Source organism: Camelina sativa, chromosome 8 (assembly GCF_000633955.1).
Source record: "Camelina sativa cultivar DH55 chromosome 8, Cs, whole genome shotgun sequence".
NCBI classification, from domain to species: domain Eukaryota; kingdom Viridiplantae; phylum Streptophyta; class Magnoliopsida; order Brassicales; family Brassicaceae; genus Camelina; species Camelina sativa.
Window position 1 is genome coordinate 27,618,551 of NC_025692.1, and position 14,806 is coordinate 27,633,356.

General features: G+C 38.5%; 2 protein-coding genes across 2 annotated transcripts; one reads left to right on the forward strand and one right to left on the reverse strand.

Moving 5' to 3' along the window:
• LOC104709029 (CBL-interacting serine/threonine-protein kinase 14-like) lies at nt 1-1,847 on the reverse strand. The gene has a single exon (XM_010425694.2). It carries the CDS (start codon nt 1,393-1,395, stop codon nt 13-15), a length of 1,383 nt encoding a protein of 460 aa, XP_010423996.1. The 5' UTR covers nt 1,396-1,847; the 3' UTR covers nt 1-12.
• LOC104709030 (U-box domain-containing protein 16-like) lies at nt 12,180-14,799 on the forward strand. Its single transcript, XM_010425697.2, has 2 exons — nt 12,180-14,118; nt 14,178-14,799. Exons 1-2 carry the CDS (start codon nt 12,666-12,668, stop codon nt 14,765-14,767), a joined length of 2,043 nt encoding a protein of 680 aa, XP_010423999.1. The 5' UTR covers nt 12,180-12,665; the 3' UTR covers nt 14,768-14,799.

The following is a 14,806-nucleotide window of genomic DNA, read 5'->3' on the forward strand; positions in this document are numbered from 1 at the left end:
TTTTTTTTTTTCTTATGAATGATAGATACTGCTGGTTCCTACTAGACTAACCGGCGTCGTATTTACTTGAGATGCCGATGGTTCTTGTGGTTGGTGGTGGTGCATAATGGCGAGGAAGAAAGGCTTGATCGAATCTGTCCACAAATCGCGTCCAGATGCAGCAGTAGTGGTGGCTCTTTGCCTCTTCCTCACCTCGACCATGACAAGCTCGTCCGTTAGCTGCTTTATCTCAACCACCATTGCGAAATTACCATTTTGCCCTTCTATTTTCATCCCCCACGCCTCCTTTTTCGCAACCTCCAGGCTCTCCGCCCCCGCGATCTCCTCCTCCAGCTTCGCCACCACCCTCTCCGCCGTCCACGCCGACACGAACCTCTCAACTCGGTCGTACTTTCTGGCGTCGCCGAACAGACCGGAGAGGTTGAACCCCGGGGATCCGGCGATGATGTCGAAGGCGTTCATCCGCCTATCGATCTCGTCGGCGGGGAGTTTCATATCGGAGTCCTCGAGGTGGAATTTGGACATCCGGTCGTCGTACCCGTGTTTGAACCAGGGATCGTGGATGATCTCCTCGATCGTGATCCTGGTATGCGGGTTGGTGTCAAGCAGCCGGGTGAGGAGGCGGCGGAGATCCGGGGAGGTCCACTTGGGGATGCGGAACTCTCCCTTGTAGATCTTCCGGTACATGACCATGAGATTGTGGTCGTTGAAAGGGAGATACCCCGCGTTGAGGACGAAGAGTATGATCCCGCACGACCAGACGTCGATCTTAGCGCCGTCGTAGCCTTTCTTGGCGAGAACCTCGGGGGCAACGTAAGCCGGGGTACCGCAGAGGGTGTGGAGGAGGCCGTCGGGGCGGATCTGATCGGCGAGAGCGCTGAGGCCGAAATCGGAGATCTTGAGATCGAGCTTGTCGTCGAGGAGGAGATTCTCGGGTTTGAGATCGCGGTGAAAGACGCCGCGGGAATGGCAGTAGCCGACGGCGGAGATGAGCTGCTGGAAATAGCGGCGGCTAAGATCCTCGCAGAACCTGCCCTTGGAGACCTTGGCGAAGAGCTCGCCGCCCTTGGCGAATTCCATGACGAAGAAGATCTTGGATTTGGTGGCGAGGACCTCCAAGAGGCGCACGATACAAGGGTGGCGAAGGCGGTGCATGATAGCGATCTCCCTCTTGATGTTAGCTGGGTTGAGTCCTCCTTTCTGCAGCCGCTGCTTGCTCACCACTTTGATCGCAACGCTCTGGCCCGTCTCCGTGTTCCTCCCGTGGTACACTTTCGCGAACGCCCCGCATCCCACCAGTTTCCCTACCTCGTACTTTCCCAACAGCAATCCACCGCGCCGGTTCTCCGCCGTAAATTCCACCTCCGTCACCGTCGTCGTCTCACGATCTTCCATTTTTTTCTTCTTCTTTTAATTCCGGTACCCACAAACTGAATTCTGTATTATAACCATTGCCGAAGGAATTTTAATCTAACAACAACAACAATACACAGGGTAGAAGAAGATATTATTAAGGAAATACTACAACTTTAGTCTTTAGAGAGAGTGTGTATTGATATTATTAATAGAGAAGCTAAAAAGATTTGAACAAAAATATATATATTAGGGAGGGAGAGGGGATCTCAGTTAGTTAGGTCTTTGAAAAGGCCTGTGGGAGGGGAGAAAACAAAAAGAGACAGACAGATAGAGAGACAAATTTGGGATTTGGATAAGTAAGAGATAAGTCAAGCTCTGTATCGAGTTGTTACATAACATATATATTGCTCTATCTTGAGGTAGGAGATGAGGGTCTTTCTGTAACTTCCTCAGATTCTTCTTCTTCTTCTTTTTTTGGTACAAGACGAAACGTGAGAGATTTTCTGTTAATATAAAAAAATATTAGGACAATAAATATGTATAAAAAAAAGGAAAGAAGAGGACAGTAAGTTGAATTACAACCATACAGGTGTCCTCGTCGGTGTTGTCTTTGCGTGATTTGGTGGTATCTCCCACTGTTTAGGCCTTTTGAAATATATATATAGTAATATTCTTCACATATATACGTCATAGACTAGTACTAGTATATTCGTATCTTCAGCTATTGTTATAAAATTACAATGACTAATTCTTATACAGATAGAGATGATCAAAGAGGATGGTTAAAACGAGATTCATTCTGATTCTGATTTGATACTCGTACACCCCCGCTTAGGAGTGTTCGACGACTACACTTTCTTCCAACAAATACCAATTGTACACTGCTTAGTTGGGTTAATGAACAAAAATATATTCTACATTCGTTTATATCGAGCTCAATTTACTGTCTATACAGTTTTGTTCGTTTTTTTTACTCTACTCTACTCAACTATAACTATAAGTTTCGGAAACACTTTACTCGTTTATATAAATCCTCGAATTAATGTTACTCCAAATCTTGCGTTAACCCTTTAAAATTTCTTTCATTTTTTTTTATTACAATTCTTAAGCTATTTTATTTCTTGCTCAATTGTGTAATTTCTTACAGTTGTTTCTTTCAATATTTGGAGAAATAAATTTTTCTTCTTTTGGAATAACTAATTTCTACTTTTGGAAAACATATGCAAATACTAATTAGAAAATACAGTTGTTTATTTCTATACTTGTTTGAAAATGTCTTGATTGTTATGGGGAAATTAATCTATATTTTTGTATATATATATTTTGATGCTTTTGAAGAATAAGAAGAAATTTTTTTTTGTGTTTAAACTTCAACTAGATTAAGACCCGTGCTAGAGCACAGATTGAAATTCCTTTTATTTATATTATAATTTTAAAATAAAATATAATTTATATGACGGTTTAAAAATTGTAAATTGAAAAACTATTGTAATTTTTTGTTTTTGGTATGAATATGAAAGATGTATTTCGGTGAATGAAGATTTGAATTATTTATATTAAAAACTTGGAAGGATGTTAGGTAAGAATTTTTTTTCAACTGCATAATAAAATCTTGAAAATCATGATTAATTGTGATTAATTGCCAAAATTTTATTTCTTTTTACGCCTAACAGTATATGGTGTAACAATATATAAAATAATCAAATTTTTTTTTTTTGAAAATTGTATAAATCATTGGAATATTTTTTTAAGAAGATTTTTTGGGATATTCTTAATTGTATTCATATAGCCCACAAATTGACCAATTAATCTATTTTTTTTTTGTAACCAACCTATATTTAATCTATAACCTATTTTGTAACCAACTTACAAAAATTATATAGTCTACAAAAAAAATGGTGTACTTACATTTTATTATATAGGGGATTGATTAAGTACTTTCAATATATGTTTCACATTATAAACAATGCCTATGAAAATAATTTTGCTTCATATAATATATATATATATATATATATCTTATTGACAAATAGAATCAAAATGGTTACTATAAATTTTACTTTAATTACTTGGAAAGTCAGCATAATTTTTTTTTTTTTTAAATTAGATATTTGAATTGGTTCCCCTGTCTCAATTGATCACTGTATAGTGTAATACAAACCACTTTTGGTCAATTGATCAAGTTCAATATTTGACATATATAAATTGAATCATCTCAATTGCATTGTCCAACAAGAGATCAATGATCTTTACAGTGGCCGTAAAAATAAGGATTAAGACCATCTCCAGATGGTCGCATGTTTGCTTATTGTCAACTAGAAACCTTGCGTTTGCTAGATTGCTGGCCCAGATTATACGTCTGCGAGCCCACTTTCCAGATTTTCCACTTAAGACTATAAGTCTAGACAATGCTGGTGAATTTACATCCCAAGCGTTTAATGAATATTGTATGTCCATGGGGGTGAGTGTGGAACATCCCGTGGCACATATCCATAGATTAGCAGAATCCTTCATTAAACGTATTCAATTGGTTGCTCGGCCATTGCTTATGAGGTTAAAGCTTCCTGTGTCGGCTTGGGGACACGCAGTATTACATGCAGCTGAGCTTACACGCATCAGGCCATCTAGTGAACATAAGTATTCACCATCCCAATTACTAACGGGTCATGAGCCAGACATATCCCATCTCAAAACTTTCGGGTGTGTCGTCTATGTACCAATTGCTCCACCACAGAGAACTAAGATGGGACCTCAAAGGAGGATGGGAATATATGTTGGATATGATTCTCCCACCATTATTAAGTATCTTGAGCCAATTACGGGTGATTTATTTAAGGCCAGATACGCGGATTGTCACTTTGTTGAATCCGAACTTCCTATGTTAGGTGGAGAGAATAACAAGCTGGTCAAGGAAATATCATGGAATCAAACATCCTTAAATTGGCAAGATCCTCAGACTCTAGCATGTGAGGCAGAGGTCCAAAAGATTATACATTTGCAAAAGTTATCTATTCAATTGCCAGATTCCTTTGCTGACCCAAAGAGAGTAACAAAATCGTACATACCAGCTTGTAATGCACCAGTACGTATTGATGTTCAGAAGGAACACAATAATCAAGTTGCTACAGAGTCTAAGGCCCGTTTGAAACGTGGTAGACCATTAGGTTCCAAAGATAAGAACCCTCAAAAATCTAAGAGAAGTGCAAATCAAACGGAGGTTAAGGAAATTACAGACATGGCTGCGCAAATCCTAAGGTACAGAATGAGGTTTGGGATGCTGAACCTCAAGGACCTGAAGGTATTGATAATAATCAGATCTCAATCAATTATATCATGTCTGGAATACAATAGAACCGTAAAGATGTCGACATCGATGATGTATTTGCTTATAAGGTAGCACTTGAAATAAATGAGGATCATGAACCCACGTCTATATTAGAGTACACTCAAAGTAAAGATTGGCTGAAATGGAAAGAAGCCATTGACGTGGAGTTAAACTCTTTAAAGCAGAGGAATGTGTTTGGTCCGATCTTAAGGACACCATTCGATATAAAGCCAGTAGGACATAAGTGGGTCTTTGTAAGGAAGAGAAATGAGAGTAATGAAATCGTGAAATATAAGGCACGACTTGTAGCACAAGGATTCTCTCAAAGACCAGGAATATATTATGAGGAGACATACTCCCTTGTGATGGATGCAACGACTTTTAGATATTTGCTAAGTCTGGCTATAAGAGAAAAACTGGATTTGCGGTTAATGGATGTTGTAACCGCATATTTATATGGTCCACTGGAAAATGAGATTTATATGAGATTACCAGAGGGTATTGAGCTCAAAGATAAGAGTGGTTCTCGAGAACAATACTTTATAAGGCTAGACAAATCCCTTTATGGACTGAAACAAAGTGGTCGAATGTGGTATAGTAGACTAAGTGAGTACCTAGCCAATATCAGTCCATGTATTTTTATAAAGAAGTTTGCAAACAAAGGGTTTGTAATCATAGCAGTATGTGGATGATTTAAACATCCTTGGAACCTCTGGTGAAATTGCCCAAACAGTCGAATATCTAAAGTAAGAATTCGAAATGAAAGACCTAGGCTAGACTAAATTCTGTTTGGGATTGCAGCTTGAGTACATAAATGATGGAATCCTTGTGCATCAAATGGCATATACTGAAAAGGTACTCAAGAGGTTTAATATGGACCAAGCTCACCCATTGACTAGCCCAATGGTTGTAAGGAGCCTTGATTTGGATAAAGATCCATTCGGTCCAAAGAAGGACGATGAAGAAGTTCTCGGTCCTGAAGTGTCATACCTCAGTGCTATAGGAGCGTTAATGTTCTTGGCTAGCCACACTAGACCAGACATATGTTTTGTTGTGAACCTCCTAGCTAGATTTAGCTCTCGTCCAATCCAAAGGCACTGGAACGGTATTAAACATGTGTTGTGTTACCTACAAGGAACGACAGATTTGGGTTTATTTTATACTAACCATAACAAAGAAGGTTTAGTTGGTTTTGCTGATGCAGGTTATCTATCTGATCCACATAATTCAAAGTCTCAAACCGGCTATTTGTTTACACACGGTGGTACCGCGATTTCGTGGCGTTCTATGACGCAAAGCATTGTGGCCACTTCATCTAATCACGCGGAGATTCTAGCAATTCATGAAGCCAGCCGTGAATGTGTTTGGTTGAGATCGATGATTCAACATATCAGGACAGATTGTGGCATGACCGACGATAAGGAAACAACGGTTATATACGTGGACAATACGGCTTGCATCGCACAGCTCAAGGAAGGATATATTAAGGGAGATCGGACGAAACACATTTTACCTAAGTTCTTCTTCACACATGAACTACAAAAGGCCGGAGAAGTTCAAGTGGTACAAGTTCAATCCTGCGACAACTCAGCCGATCTCTTCACTAAGTCATTGCCGACATCAACATTCAAGAAGCTCATGCACCATATTGGGATGCGAAGACTTAAGGACTTCTAGGGATGCTTGGAATAGGGGGAGTAATGCATGTTGTACTCTTTTTCCTTCACCATGGTTTTGTCCCAATGGGTTTTTCTGGTAACGTTTTAATGAGGCAGCACTCCCAAGCGCATTACAGAGATCCTTCCTAGCATCGACACGGTTATGTCATCCAAAGGGAGTGTTGTAAAACATTTGGAGTGGATTTCAATAACCGGTCCATACACGGTCCATACACGGCCCATGTACGTCCAAGACAATAAGGCCCATCGGCCACCTCTTTTGTACTTAGTCGGTTTAGTCTTAATATATTAAAACCTTGTTCTTCACTATATATATGTATGACTATCGAACCTAATGAATAATAAGATAAGAGAAAATCTCCTTCGATTTATCTATTTTACTAGAAGATAAAATTTGTTGTGTCAATTTATCAGAAAATCTACCACGTGACCTACACCTACCCACCGCGCACATACACAGTGTAGAACAAAATATACATCAATCTCATATTTTTGTTTGTTTTTTTCTTTTGTATTTTATCCAGACACAAAAATAAAATAAAAAAAGTTAAAAGATTAGATAATTGTTCGTACGTTATTATTTTCGCTGTCACGCTGTACGTTTTGACCTGATGCTACGTACTTCACCGAAGCTTCTTTTCAGAAGAATTAAGAAGAGAGAAGCTCGTTAAAATAATAATACATACTCCAGTAATGAAATCAAAGGTTGGCTCATCACTTGTATATAAAAATGGAACAAATATAACTAACTGACTGCCCCCTTTTTCTTCGTTGGTTCGAAAGGTTGTTCCAATGAAATATCTACCCATGAGTAATTGAATACATTTATTATTTCGCCGCTATATGACCAAAAAACTTTGTATCCCATTTTTACGACGACGCAAGTTAACGATATATTTTCTACATATGAATTACATGAATGATATAAAATACTCAACATAGACGTACAACCTCTCTTGCTGAGTCTGGAAATTGATTATAAATGGTGAAAACAAAGAAAAGACTTGTAGCATATACATGGTGTACTGCTGTCTATAGGGATGACTGATATCAGAACTATGGAACTCATGAATTACAAATGGAATATATATGAGGTCCAATATATTATAATGACTTTGTAATCTGTTATATATAAAATGGTTATTAAACACGTAATTCAAGAGAATATAAGGCTGCCGGAAGAAAAAAAATAATAAATGTCTTTCGTGTAGGAGAAAGAAACGTACGATAACATATTAGGTATCTCCCGTAAGCATTATATTGTCTTACGTTTAAAAAAATGTTCTGACTTCTGACGACCTTTATAAAATTAGATTAATCCAACATCTAATTATAGTATTTGTCCGTCCTCGATAATGTATTCATATTGTAAAAAAAACCCAGAAGAATCCTTAATTAATATTTGTTCAAGTTTATTTCTGGTAATTAAGAGAGATTTACATAAACCATTTACCACACTTACCATCCTTTTGTTTCACGAAGATCAATTATACAAACACTTAACCTACGAAACACATCTCGATTGTTTTGACATCTTTCTTAATATATAGAGACACACATCACACATGCATGATTTTAAATAGTAGTATATTATTAGGAGCGAGTATTAAAAAGAAAAAAAGTATGATTAGTTCCCCTTTGTCCTCTTACCGAATATTAGCTTCTTTTTTTAGTGTAAAATATTCTTACGACTAATGTTTAACGTTATATAATATCTTACGGCAAAATTTATTATTGATCTGAAGTGGTTATAATATCGCATTTGAAGAAAACTCGTGAAATAGAATATTACAGAATAAGAACTATGCTGATACGTCACGTAATAGACAAATTTGGTCTAATAACGCGAGAAATTTGTTTCAAAGTAATATGCAGCTTTATGTTGTACAAAAAAAATGTTGACAATGAAAAATGTTGTTCCAAAAAAAAAAGAAAGTACTACAGCTTTCTGCCCACAAAAAAAAAAGAAAAAAAAGAAGTAAAATGCAGCTAATTAATATTCTGACAAGGACAAAACTTAAAGAAGTAATAGAACAAATTCGGGTGATCACATCAACGGTTCTAACTTTATTGCTAGGCAAGTTAATATCCAACCATTTGCAAATATCAACCACATACTTCTTTTTTTTTTTTTTGTCAAACATCAACCACATACTTCTATAAACTAATTTGGATGATAATATGGTAATGATACGAATACAAATCAGTAGACGACAAAAAGCTTTAGAATTGATATCTACAAACGGATTAAACCATCTTTGTTTACAAAAATATGTTAAAAATAATATAAATTAAAGTCACAGTTTAAATAATATGAAAAAAAAAAGATTACATAGATTTTTATCAGACAAACAAATACAACCAAAAATATTACTATTGGGGTGTTTAAAGAGAATGATATAACCGAATAAGTAAACACAATGCTTTAAGCTACCAATTAAATTATAGTGGTTTTCTGTTCGTCTTAGATCAGGTTGGTTTGGTGAATCAAATGCAATATCCAAATGTTTATTATTGTTCGTTTAGTAACAATTAAGAACTCATCTAGATACAATATCTGAATACATTTTAAAAACTCATCCAAAAAAACTGAATTTCTGGATGAGATTTTTTAGAGAGTTTGGATGAAGTAAACTTATCCATAATTTATAAAAGTCAAAAATACCCCTATTTTAATTAAATAATTACAAAATATCTTTTTCTCAATTCTAATATACATACAACTCTAAAATTCTAATTCTTCACCCACCAACATGCAAAATCTCATTTTTCTCTAAAACCGCAAATCTCGTTTTCTTGCCAAAACCGCAAAATTTCGCTTTTCCCGTCAAACCGCAAAATCTTGTTTTCCTACCAAAAAACACAAAAACATGAAAACTCGTTTTCCCGCCAAAACCAAAAAATTACGTTTTCCCGTCAAAACCGCATAGTTACGTTTCCCGTCAAAACCGCAAAAATAACGTTTTCACGCCAAAAACGCAAAATTATGTTTTCTCGTCAAAACCACAAAGTTATGTTTCCCGCCAAACTCGCGAAATCTCGGTTTCCCGCCAAAACCGCAAAATCTCGTTTTCCCGCCAAAACCGCATAATCTCGTTTCCCACCAAAACCGCAAAATCTTTTTTTCCGCCAAAACCGCAAAATTATGTTTTCCCGCCAAAATCTCGTTTTCCGCCAAAACCGCAAAATTATGTTTTCCCGCCAAAATCGCAAAATCTTGTTTTTCTGCCAAAACCACAAAATCTATTTTTCTGCCAAAACCGCAAAATTACGTTTTTCGGCAAAATAATGCAAAGTTTTATTTTCTCGCCAAACTCGCAAAATCTTGTTTTCCAGCCAAAACTGTAAAATTTTGTTTTTCTACCAAAAACACAAAATCTCATTTTTAAATATGTATTTAATATATATGAAAATAAGCAAAAAAAACATAAGTAAATTTAAATCACTAAAACATATTCAACATAAAATAAAGAGCTTTTTGGTATTTTACATATATTGTATCCAGATACAGATATTAAATTACAAAACAAACATAATTGAATCGAGATACAATTTATAGATACATAAACCAATAACACAAACGAACATCATCTAGATTTTGCGCCTAGATACTGCGTCTTGATACTGTATCTAGATATTTTGTTTAGTTCACCTAAGGAACATCGCCTTAATATTATGACAGTATCATCTTTGTTTGACTATCATTCTTATATATAGAAAACTCTTAAAAGGTGGTTCCGTGGTTGCGATTCATTTTTTCCCAGGACAATCCCTCTGAACATCCCCAACACCAGAAAATTACATCTTTGTGAGGAGAACCATCTTCTGAGTCGCGTTATTAATGGAAATTGATAAATTAGTACATAAAATTACGCCAACAGTTTATATAAATCGGTTTGTTTCTCCATGTGATATGTTTTTGTAATACTAGGAGATAAGATGATGGAGTCGACTACATCGAAGGTCCAAAAGGGGGAGCCCGCACAATTAAAGCAGTATCCCTTGGGCACTGCAACATGTTTTGGTTGGTTTCTCCATATAGAGTATTCCCCACGACCATTCCTTGCTAGCTTAGCTAGTAGTATTTCTATTCATTTAATTGTGTCATTTAAATGTGTGCCATATAAATTGATATTGCGTCCACATTCAAGTGTAAGAAATAATAGTATTAGTATAAAAAACTAAATAAAATAGCTGAATAATGGTTTGCTTATGATCTCATATGTTTGGTCTGACGATATCCTGATGTTGATAACTCTTCAATATTTCAGATTCTCATAAATTAATTTCAAACATATATTTTACATTTTATACATACATACATACATACATATATACATACACAGGTTGAAATAATTGTTATGGACTTTAAAAATTAATATTATTGTTGAGTATGTGGAGTGAGTCAGCATAAGTCGGGATAATTTTGTCTTCTTGCTTACAAATAATTAAGCGGTGATATTAATTCAAACTAATAATTAATTAAACGGTGATGTCCATATTTAACTAATGAAATGTCTGTATAGTTTAAGAGCCATCATATATAATTGATGACAAGGGTGAAGAAGGCTCACGCACTGATTGATCGTGAGATTGCTTATTATTGACCTATAAATAAAATAATAAATAAGTGTAATTAGAAATATCAATACGGAATGAAGTCCCCACCCCACATATAGGGTGATGTGAGTATGAATTGCAATATATAATGGTAAAGAAAATAGTCGAAGTTAAAGCTCTGCAACAACCCATAAATGAAAATAATAAAACAAACAACACAGAATAATACTACTATATAGTTTATGAAAATCCCAGCAGGAGAAAAAATCTTGGTTATGAAATTTAAACACTCCACAGCCAATAAATTTGCAAGTAGTTCAAACGGTTCAAAGATGTTGGTTTTGGATTAGGCCTACAAAATTCATTATTGTTGATCCAGCACTACAAAATTCAGTAATCTATGTTACCACAAGACCATATCTCACGAAAAGCCCAATAAATGCTTGTTTAGCAGTTCATCTGATTATTACAGTAAATGGCCCAAATGATTTGGTCTTGTATATTAGGCCTTCGGACGGATATATTAATCTCATAATAAAGCCCAGTTTTAAACCCCTTTTATTATATTTGCCCGAGTGATTTACCTTTTTATCTTCTTTTTTTGGACAAATGATTTATCTTTTTGTTTTTGTTTTCCTTTTCTTTTTGTAATCAGAAAACATCCCCCAAAACATCCAAAAAAAAAGTATACGCTGAAAGTAACAGTATAAAATTCTAACTGAAGTTTAAAAAAATTTATGCTAAAATTGCAAACATCTCATAGATTGCTTTTTAAGGGAAACTACAATACAATTAAAAAAGACAAAGGGTAGCTAAGTTGTGTAATGGAAAGATTGTTTTATATATTAAAGAAGAACACAAAAACAATCAATGATTCAACAGAAAGTGGAGAAAGCCAGCAGAGCCGAATCGATCATGGAATAATAACAATAATTATATGATAAAACAATAATGATTAATTATGGGATGGGAGGGTAACCATTTATTTTTAATACTACTATAAGGAAGACGAGATCAATTCTATCTATAACAACCCAACAACAACTGGTGCATTCTTATGTCATATAAAAGAAATGAAGACCTTATCTTCATTCTTACATTTTTCTTCATTCTTACATTTCGTATAGTATATAGTATATAGTATATTTTTAATTCATTGTTGCTCGACAACTCACGAGGGGTGTGCTGTTTTAAAAAAAGATTATACTGTAATTAGAGAAGAAGAAAAAAAAAATGAAAAGTAGTCTAAAGACTCTAAACTAATTAATCAGCTCATATGTTTGTGAAATAAACATTTGGTTTAATATCGGGGGAGAAAAACATGACCATAAAAAATATAAAAAGGGGAGGGACAAATAATAATAAGTAAATTAACCAATAAGGAGGGAAGAAGAGAAAAAGTCAAAACAGAAAGAGAATGTTTGACCCTCTGTTTTTGTCTAAGCACGCACACACAGATGGGAGGGGAAGAGGCGGCTTTGTCCTTTGTGCGACTGACTTACTGACTTCTTCTGACGGCTCCGTCCACCGTCTCTCTCTCTTTTTTTTCCGGTTTACGACTTTTTCTTAATCTTTCGATTAAATTAATAGTATTATTAGCTTGTGGACTAAGAAATTCGAAACCAACCAAACCAACCACCGCTTCAACTCTTTTCTTTCTTTCTTCTTCACTTTTTCTTTTGCGTTGGTTCTTCCTAAAAAGATCAAAAAGTTCCCCGGCTACCACCTAAGGAAGTGTTGATAATATGGCTGTTGTTGATGCCTTCCCGGCGAGAAAGCGTCGGCCTTTGGTCGTCGTTGATTCTCCAAAGCTTTCATCATCATCAGAAGCCAAATTAACACGTTCTCTGTTCGTAGCGTCCCATGAGATCTCTTCTATGCTTCCTCTCCCCTTCTTCCTCCGTCGCAATTCTCTCTCTCTCATTCGCAAAGTTCAGATTCTAGCTTCCGTTTTCGATGAGCTTCTCCGATCCCAATCTGTTTCAAACTACTACTCCCAATCCGCTCTCCTCTGCTTCGAGGAAATGCTACTCGTTATGCACCGTATCAAGTCTCTCATCGACGATTGCTCTCGTGCTAGCAGACTCTGGCTACTCTTGCAGATCGACGTCGTCTCCTTCAGCTTCCACGAGCTCGTCGCCGATTTATCCACCGTTCTCGATATTTTACCGGTCCACGACTTGGGCCTCAGCGACGACGCCCAAGATCTCATCTCCCTCCTCAGAAAACAATGCTCCCATTCGATGATGTTTCAGTTCGTCGATCCCCGAGACGACGCCCTCCGCCGTAAAGTCGCCGATACGATCGACGCCATCAAGCGCCACCAGATCTCCCCTCATCACTCTACGCTCACCGCTATTTTCAACGACCTTGGCTTCACCGATTCCGCTTCTTTGACCGACGAAATCCAGAGACTAGAGGACGAGATACACGATCACATCGACGACAGATCCAAATCCTCTGCCGCCTCTCTCATCGGCCTCGTCCGTTACTCTAAGTGCGTCCTCTTCGGTCCATCCACGCCGTCGCCTCCTGACTTCCGCCGCCACAAGTCCTTGTCGGACGTTAATATCCCCGCCGATTTCCGGTGCCCGATCACGCTCGAGCTGATGCGTGATCCGGTGGTCATCTCCACCGGTCAGACTTACGATCGAGAGTCGATTGATCTCTGGATCCAGTCGGGGCACAGCACCTGCCCTAAAACAGGACAAGTCCTCAAGCACACCTCCCTCATTCCTAACCGCGCCTTGAAGAACCTCATCCTTTTGTGGTGCCGCGATCAGAAGATACCGTTCGAGCTCTCCGGGGAAGGCGGTGGGGGAGACGCCGGTGCACCGTGCGATGAGGCGGCCGAGTTTACGAAGATGATGGTGGAGTTTCTGATCGGGAAGCTCTCCGCAGCAGATAAGAACGGTGTCGTTTTCGAGCTGCGGGCTCTGGCCAAGTCGGACACGGTGGCCCGAGCCTGCATAGCCGAGGCTGGAGCAATACCGAAGCTGGTAAGGTATCTTGGAACGGAGTGCCCGAGCCTACAGATAAACGCCGTGACGACGATCCTCAACCTCTCCATCCTGGAACAGAACAAGACGAGGATCATGGAAACGGACGGAGCATTAAACGGCGTCATCGAGGTCCTGCGTTCGGGAGCCACGTGGGAGGCTAAGGCCAACGCCGCAGCCACTCTCTTCAGTCTGGCAGGCGTCTCGGCCTACCGAAGAAGACTAGGGAGAAAGGCANCACTTTCTTCAGTCTGGCAGGCGTCTCGGCCTACCGAAGAAGACTAGGGAGAAAGGCACGTGTCGTAAGCGGATTGGTCGACTTGGCTAAACGGGGACCAACCAGCTCCAAGAGAGACGCGCTCGTGGCGATCCTCAACCTTGTGGCCGAGAGAGAGAACGTTGGGAGGTTCGTCGAAGCTGGGGTGGTGGAAGCCGCAGGAGACGCATTCCGGGAGTTGCCGGAAGAGGCGGTGGCTGTGGTGGAGGCGGTGGTCAGAAGAGGAGGACTCATGGCGGTGTCAGCGGCTTTCAGTCTGATAAGGCTGTTGGGGGAGGTAATGAGGGAAGGAGCGGATACCACAAGGGAGAGCGCGGCGGCCACGCTGGTCACAATGTGCCGGAAAGGAGGGTCGGAGCTAGTGGCGGAGATGGCGGCGATTCCAGGGATAGAGAGGGTTATATGGGAGATGATAGGAGCTGGAACGGCCAGGGGAGGGAGGAAAGCGGCTTCGCTGATGAGGTACCTAAGACGGTGGGCCGCCGGAGATACACATCATGAAACGACGACCGCTGAGACGCACAGCATTGTAGTCCCAACCCCAAGTAGGATTTTTACTCCCGTTTTATGATCCTTTTGCTTCTTCTTCTTCTGTGTATAAGTTTTTATC